General features: G+C 30.0%; 1 protein-coding gene across 1 annotated transcript; it reads left to right on the forward strand.

Moving 5' to 3' along the window:
* The first annotated feature begins 7,512 nt into the window (after positions 1–7,512).
* LOC105109981 (systemic acquired resistance (SAR) regulator protein NIMIN-1-like protein) lies at positions 7,513–8,323 on the forward strand. Its single transcript, XM_011004867.1, has one exon. The coding sequence runs from the start codon at positions 7,748–7,750 to the stop codon at positions 8,096–8,098; it is 351 nt and encodes a 116-aa protein (XP_011003169.1). The 5' UTR covers positions 7,513–7,747; the 3' UTR covers positions 8,099–8,323.
* Positions 8,324–8,672: the final 349 nt, after the last annotated feature.

Here is an 8,672-nt window from a genome sequence, read left to right on the forward strand (position 1 = left end):
AACAATATTGATAATACAAATAAAAATATCTTGAATTTCAATAACAAATTTAATATTTAAAAATAAAAAAAATAAAAAATAGTAGCTATACAATATGTAACGAACACTAATATTGGTTTTTCACTTTAGAGTTTATTTAAAAACTTATGTTTAATTGAGAATAATTATTTGGGTAATTTAGTTTTTTTATTATTATTAATCAAACTCATTTTTCTATTTAATAAATATATTTTTATAAATGCACCTAACTCTGAATAGTTGAAGGAAGTTCTATATAGTTTATCTTTTTTATTCGTATGAAGACTAATCTACTTCTCCTAACATTGAAAATCAAAATAAAAATAATGATAAGCTCTGGAAAGGAAAAGGAAGAATTGTGAAGATTTAACTAAATTCCAAGTACCCTTTGAAATTACAAACTCGAATTCAATTACCTACGATCAACTAATATAATCCTTACCCACAGAATTTATCTTATTAATGTCGAGTGCAAGCCCTACAATCCCTCTGGGTTTTGCACTATGCAGGGCCCAACACCCAATTGGGTTCTGCCAGTGCAGAACCTAATTTGATTTTGGGTCTTGTACATGTTAGGCCCTAACATGCATATGGGTCATATACCGACAGGACCCAACACGTACTTGGATCATGCACTATTAGGACCCAACACCCACACAAGTTTGCACCTTGCAGAACCTAGAGGGATTTTGGGTCCTTCACCCACCATAACCCAACATCCAATTGACTCATCAACCTGGCAGGACCCAAAGCTATTGTGGGTCCTGTAGCGTAAGATCCAATATCTAATTATGTATTTTATAATATATATAATTCAAGAGTACTACATAAAAAATCTAAAGATAATAAAATATTGATAAAACTTTTAATCTCCTATACTAATGTTATAAAATTAAAATATCTTCTGTTACCTAAAATAAAATCTCTTATATAATACCAAAAATTTATAAAATATATGATGTGAATCAAAAATTTATTAAGGGCTCCAACAACTTTAATATAACAATATTAGATAACAAAATTTAAAATTTTCAAATTTTTTTCGAAGTATTTTTAAAACTATGGGTTAGATACACCTTTTGAACCCTAGTTTCTTGGATCATGAAGGTGATGTTAGACCCAAGTCAATAATAATAAAAAATTTTATTTTTCTAACCCTGTGAGTTAATTCTATCTGTATCTTTATTTAGTTTCTTAAATTTAGGATTCTTCTTTTCTCTTCACTTCAATTCTTTTTTGTATTTGAATTTTGCTCAGTTTTCTTTATCTATAGTTTTATTGAAAAACAAAACACTAATTTTTTGCATTCAATTCAGGGTTGAAGTTTATAATTTGATGAGGCATGGGGGATTGAATTCTCATATACGTGATAACATGGATTCTCAATCCTTCCACCAAAGGAAATCAATTGTTTTGCCTTTTTTTTTTTTACAATATTCCTATGCTAATGTCAGTGATCTTAGCACTTTCTTGCAATGATTAACTTTAATTCCTTGTCAACAAAGGGAAAGAGCGCATATGCGTGTCCACAATACAAGTAATTTATTTTAAGAAGGTAACAACCAAGAAATTTAATTGGATATGTGATTAGTACTTAAAAGTGCATTTTTATCATGGTTTTATATCATCATTTTGCACTTGAAGTATCAATAACTCCTTAACTAAAATATGTTTTATAAGAATGTATCTAATAATATAAGATACCTATAAATTGTGGTAAATGTCTATTTTTAATGCAGGCCTATCACATAAATGAAAGGATTGATTGATGACTTGAAGAACTTAAATTGCAAGGATAAAGAGATGGCCAAACTTAGAAAAGAGATGTCGGTGCAATCCAAACCGGAACACTGTTCGGTAAATGGGTCATATCTGGAGCTATATATCTCAGATTTAGGTCAAATTTATATGGATGGAAAGGTAAGACATAGGCCTACAACTTTCATATGGAGCCCAAGATCTAAAAAGGCCATTATCAAGTCCAAATTGTAGCAACAACAAAGAAGCCCGAATCTGTCTTCCAGCCCGAGCACTGTTCGGTATTTTGGCCATATCTGGAGTTCTAGAAGTCCAAATGAGCTGAAATTTTTACACAAGAAAGCTGAGACAATTGCCTACAACTTTCATGTTTGCAACTGGCTCCAGTTTTGACGTTATCAATGACGTTTTGGGCAGACAAGAGAAGATAAGGATTGTCACCAAGTCAAAAGTTGGTCACCCACTTATCAATTAGTCATCAAATCAATAGTTCCCATTTTTGGCCTATAAAAGGAGGCATTTGCCATGCATTTAGGCATCTTGATTTCCAGATCAAGATCATGCTCTTCCTTTCTCTCTTTGTATTTTTTATGCTTTGTTTTCATTAATATTAAGTTTATGCCTTTCATTTCCTTTCCTTTACTTAGTTAACTTTTATGTTCTTATTTTGTTTATCTATTTTGCTTTCTTTCATTATGTCTAGCTAAGTTAATTATGTCAAGGTGAAAAGGTTACACTAATGGTGTAAGAATAAGTATAATGTAAACTTAATATGGACTTTAATGTTTGATACTAACATGTTTTATATTTGCTATCTTGTTCACTCTTTAATACTTTGCTTGTTAAATGACTAATCTTGATTTATGTTGTATAACACTTGGTACAACAAATGCTTGGCACTTTCATAGCCCATAATGTATGGTATAACCGACACCTGAGCTATGAAAGGAACTTGATTTGTTGTTAACATAAGTTATAATCATGAATGCTTGACGAGATTTACAAGTATTAGCATTAATTGAATAAGATGACTAATGTAATCATGTTAACAATATATAATCTGATTGGAACCTCCTTTGTGTGTGGTTTCCAATTCAATAATAAGAGGCTGCTGAGTCTAGCCACACAATCATACCTGTACGAAAATGAAAAAAAAAATTACAGTCTTTGATCATGTTAGGGCAAGACCCAACTCTCTATGCGTGTCCACAATGTAATCAATTTATTTTGAGAAGCCAATGGCTAAGACATTTAATTGGGTATGGTAGCTGGGTTTGGCCAAATAGTCATTCCCATATGACAAAGAAAAAAAATCATTACAATCTTGATTCTTGCTAAGGTAAGATTCAACTCTACTGGTCCAGCAGGACCCCAAGCTATTAGTACCTGCTGCAATGACCCAATTACAGTCTTGGATCCTACTAGGGTAAGACTTAACTCTAATGGTGCCAGTAAGATCCAATTTCATTAGGTCTTGGCTGCTATAATGACCTAACAACCCTGTCTGACTTACAAACATCAAAGATAACGCCCCCCACAGGCGATACTATGTCTGTTGGGTCTAGTTGGGAATTGACACATTTTGAAAGTGTTTCGGATCTAAATTGTCAACAAGACCCAACAACACTAGATTCAGCTACTAAAGCTAGATACAGCGGCTTGTGGCAGAGAAGGCCACGCTCTCAGTCGTAATTATTGACTAAAAATATAGCAATAGTTTCTATAGTGTTTTCTCAATATATAGCGAGGTAAATATGCAATTTTAAAGCTAATTGTTTATTGGTCCATAGTGCATTAATGCTTAATAAGTTCAGTGTAAATTGTCTTTCAATTCATAGTGCATTTATTTATAGTAGAAAACTCATGCAGAATTATGTTAATAATTATAATTTTTTTTAAATCAGAGCATTAAAAAAAGGATAAACTAGCACATACAAATTTTTAAAAAATAATATAGTTTGGTAAAAATATCACAATTGAAAATGGGTTATTTTAATCAAAGTGGTCAAAATAAAGAGGTATAAATTCCAAGGAAAAAAAGAGGAAAGAGAAAAGGAAAGAAAAGAATAAATAAATAAATAAGATCTCCAAGAGATTCTTGTAGCTTTAATTATAATATTTTTGGTAAATTAAAAGGGTTTTGACAATATAAATTTAATAATATTATTAATTATGATTGAAGTGAGCCACGTATGCTAAAAATAGCGAGCGGCTCTCAAAATTTTGAAATAAAGAATATCTTATTATAGGTGTCCTTTTAGGTGATTTAACGTGATTTTAGTCATTAGATTAAAGGAACTGCTATGATTTGTTAAAAGACAAAAGCTAAACTGAGATGCTGGTTTCAAAAGCTGTAAAAATTAGAATATACTAGCAAGGGCCCGCATTACGCCACAATTTAGATTAATTTTGTTTGAACAGCAAGAAAATATCCGTGAGTTGCTAACATTTGACTTTAGGTAAAAATATAATCTTTAATCTAATCTTATATAATTTGTAAAAGATAAGTATTTCATGGTAAAAATATAATCTTACTATCAATGTCTATTTCAAAGTTTTTCTTAAAAATCCAAGGAAAATTTTATAATCACACTACAATAACAAATAGTAATATGAGTCTAAATTAATAATAACTTTTCTAGTAGATTTATTTATTTTTTCTAACTAGGTTGCTTTTCTATGTTATGCTGCATAAAACTCTTTCACAATAATATTAAATTTAAATGATTGGTAAAAATATAATTTAATTTAAAAAATTATTTTTAAATAAAATTTTAAAAAAAATAATGAGATGATAATATATCGGATCAATCTAGATTTCATAGCTTAACCTATCAAAATTATGACCCGAGTCATACAGTTAATTGAGTTAAATAACTTTATTTTTTAAAATTATTTTTTATATAATTATACAAAAAAAATATATACACAAAATCAAGCACCAACTGATTTTTAAAATATTTTTTTTGGAGATAGTGATAAATCTAAAAAAATAAATTATGAATCGTAATTAAAAACTAATTAAACATGTCTAGAGTGACCTCCTTTTGTTTTTTAATTTTATTTTTTAATATTAAGTGACCTCCTTTTGTTTTTTAATATTAAATTTTTTTATTGATTTATTTTTTAAAATTTGCTAGTGTGTCACCCTTTAAAAATAATACAGCCTAGGCATCTACACCTGATTATGTTTTAGTAATTATAAATTCTTTTTTATTATCAAGTTATATAGTAATATAACATTACTTAACATTCTTAAAAACTTAAAAGAAAATTTTAAAAATGTGCCATGTGGGAAAAAAAACAGAACCATAAATGTTTCCTAAAAGAGAATGGGTGTAATTACTTGTGCCACTTTTATTACCACATTGTTGGTAATACTAAGAAATAAAGTTTACAAATGGAACATTTAAAAAACAAACGTGAACACATCCTCAAATTAACTCTACAATAAGAAAAATAAATAATTTTAGATAATATTTGATATTTCAAATAATATTAATTAGATTATATTAAACATGATTAAAATGGATTAGATATGATTAGATTGGAGAAATAATTGCATTGTGTTTGGTATATTTTGGATTGGAGTGAATAATTTGTCTTATTTTATTTTTAGTAGACATAAAATGAGATTTGTCAACCTAGAGTTTGTACCTAGATTGATATGAGTTTAAAAATAATAGAGAAAAGATTGACATGAGCTGACCTAGTCAAAAACTCGGGTCGACCTGTGACTCAATCATCTTGAGATAAAAAACACATGTTAACAAATCCATTGAATTTTTTTCTAAATAAGGTTGCTTTGCTTTTTTTTTTTTTAATTTAGATCAACTCGAGTTGATCTTCTAGACCTATAACCTAGGTTTTGTCTTAAGTCAACTCTTAAATTAAGTTTTAAAACTATAAAAATAACCACTTCAATCTATATATTAACCTTGATCAATCCTGATTAACCCTCTTGACATGTGACTTAAGGCAGCCCCTAAGTTGGTTTTATAGAAATATGATAATAATTATTTTTATCTTTATCTAAACCTAGATAAACTCGGGTTGACCTTCTCGACTCGTAACCAAGACTTACCCCATGTCAACTCTAAAGTTAGGTTTTTTAAAACTATAATAACAACTATTTTTATTTTTATATTTCTTTAAGTTAACCCGGGTTGATCATCCATACTCGTGACCTAGACCTTGTTCCGGGTTGACCTCTTAGTTAGATCTTAAAACTATGTTAATAATCATTTTTATTGTTATATTGACTATGGCCAACAATCAACTCGAACCTTGACTTGGTCTTAGTCTCGAGTCGACCTCTAAGTCGGGTTTTAGAACTATACTAATAATTAATTTTATCCTTACATTGATACAGGTCAAATGTCAACCTGACTTGTGAAGAAGACCTGACCCCAAGTCGACTCTTAAGTTGATTTTTAAAACTATAATAATAATAATAATTTTTATCTTTATATTGATTCAAGTCAATGGTCAACCTAACTTGTGACCTAAGTTTTTTTTTAAATCCACTCCCAAATCATGTTTTTTTAAATTATGATAATAATTAATTTTATTTTTATGTTGATTAAGATCAATCTAAGTTAACCCTTGAGTAGAGAATTGACAAGTTTTTCTTATTCTTTTTAGTGAGATAAAAATTTTACTACAAAAATAGCAATGAATAAAACAAAATTATTTTGTATTGTATATAGGTACACCAAACAACTTTATAAAAAATTATTATGAGTAGTTCATCAAATCTTGCATGCTAAATACTAACTTAGAGTTCAACATTTTAACCACTTCAATATGCAAATAATTATTGATCATTTATGTCCATCTTTTTTTAAACAAGAATTTTTTAAAAAAGAAATAGAAGACATGATGTCTAATGAGACTTGAATTTTAACTATATTTGTGATGATTGAAAAATTAGAAAAGAGGATTTTTTTTCAATTTATTTTCAACTAAAAAAATATAAAAAAATGCTATAAAACCTTTTATAATTCCTTTAATAGCCCCAAAATCATTAAAAAGTTTAAAATTAATTAAATAAAAAAACTTAATTAAACTTAATTTTTTTCAAAAATATTTAAAGAAAAAACTATTATTATCAAATTATTGTCGCTAGATGATATTTGTTAATGTAAAAATATCTAATATAGTTGCTAAAAAATTATTATATAAAATATTTTTTTATTATTTTCATATGATTTGTTTTTAGATAATTTTTTTAAAATTGTCCTTTTAAATCAAAATGGAAATAATAAAAAAAATATATAAAGATTTGCACGGAAAACAATTCTATTTTAAACTCTTTTTTTTAAATAACACTTCAAAATATCAATTCATAATGTGAGATCAATATATCAATTCAAATTAAATGTTCAAAAAGAAAAAATCAAATCAAATGGGCAACTTTCTTTCTCTTGCGCGTTATCATCATTCCGTAGAAACTGTCCGAAAGGGGACGCGTTTTGAGTGGTCAAAATCAATGATAGTACTCAGTGGGCAAGCCAGCAAGAAACGCAAGCCACACCATCATGAATGATGTCAGGCATATCACCTCAGCAAACCATCAGCTGGGAAAATGGGTGCCTTTTGTTGGCCTCTGAAGACTAAAATCATTTAACGCCGACGTTTCTTTGCTGACGCACCCTCTATTGCGTCACCTCAGTTTTTGCTACCTTAATTACTTTTATGCTCACAAGAGTCTTCATATTCTTGATGACCACCTACCAGAGGTGGGGGCATTTTCATCCTTTCGTCCTTAACGATGACAAAAGACCGCTATAAATCGCCTAGCCTCGAAGAATTTTCAAGACAAGAAACCATCATCAGCTCTACCACCACCACCAGGCAAATTTTGCATATTCCTTTGTTTTTAGTATCTCGATTGAAAAGGTTAATTCTTTAGGAGCCCGTTTTCTTTCTAGCTTTGATTTTCAACCGCCGGTACACTGTGTAATCTAACATGAAGAATGAGAAAGGCGAGGTGAGGGCTTCCAACACGGGCGAACTGGATATGGAGCAAGAAGACCAGAAGATGGAGCAGTTTTTCGCGTTGATTAGAAGTTTTCAGGAAGCACGTAAGAGAAGGGAAGATGAGTTGGAGGAGAAGCAAAAGAACAAGAAGGTAAGAAGGTTAAATGATGACGAACCGCAGTCAAGTTGGGTGCCATCTTTTGAATGGGAAGATTTCACGGAGGATATTAAGTTTAGAAGGCCTCCTCTCATCTTCCCTAGTCCTTGTAACGACAAGAAGATCTCAGATGACAAGAAACCTAAAGAAGAAGATGGTTTAGATCTCAGACTCACTCTATGATGTTGTACGTCGTAGTTCAATGAAATCAGTTAATCAATGCATGGTTTCTAACGTTGTCTTCTTTATTCTTTTGTTCATGTGGCATCCAGTTCTTATTTTATTTTCATCTGGATTTTTGGTTTTAGAATTGTATCATGGATTGAAAGGGGGTATGATTCCCCTACATTAGCTTTGAAAATCGATGTATAATATGACATTAAAACATTAAATAACAACATGTTTGCGAATTTCCATGGAGAAAACTTGTTGAAGGGGTTTGATCATAATATAAATGATAAAAAAAAGGGTTAAACTTCGTGTCCAAGAAAGCACACGTCTCCGCCCCATAAAGCGTTGAAGTGGACGAGTTCGGTGAACTGACTGTTAGATGCTTCAGAAATCAGAAAGCGCGAGTCTTTTGCGGACAGGAATCGAGAGGGGACCCCTTGCCGTGTATTTACGTTTGTCTGTTTTTTTTTTTTTTTTTTTAATTTTCTTTTCGTTAAGTGGCTTTTTCTCAGTATCAGTGGAAAATTTTGATTTCTCGGTGTGCACAAAATATCATTCGTTTGAGATCTCCATCTTCTTCGTTTTT

This window comes from Populus euphratica, unplaced genomic scaffold, assembly GCF_000495115.2.
Source record: "Populus euphratica unplaced genomic scaffold, PopEup_1.0 scaffold235.1, whole genome shotgun sequence".
Lineage (NCBI taxonomy): Eukaryota > Viridiplantae > Streptophyta > Magnoliopsida > Malpighiales > Salicaceae > Populus > Populus euphratica.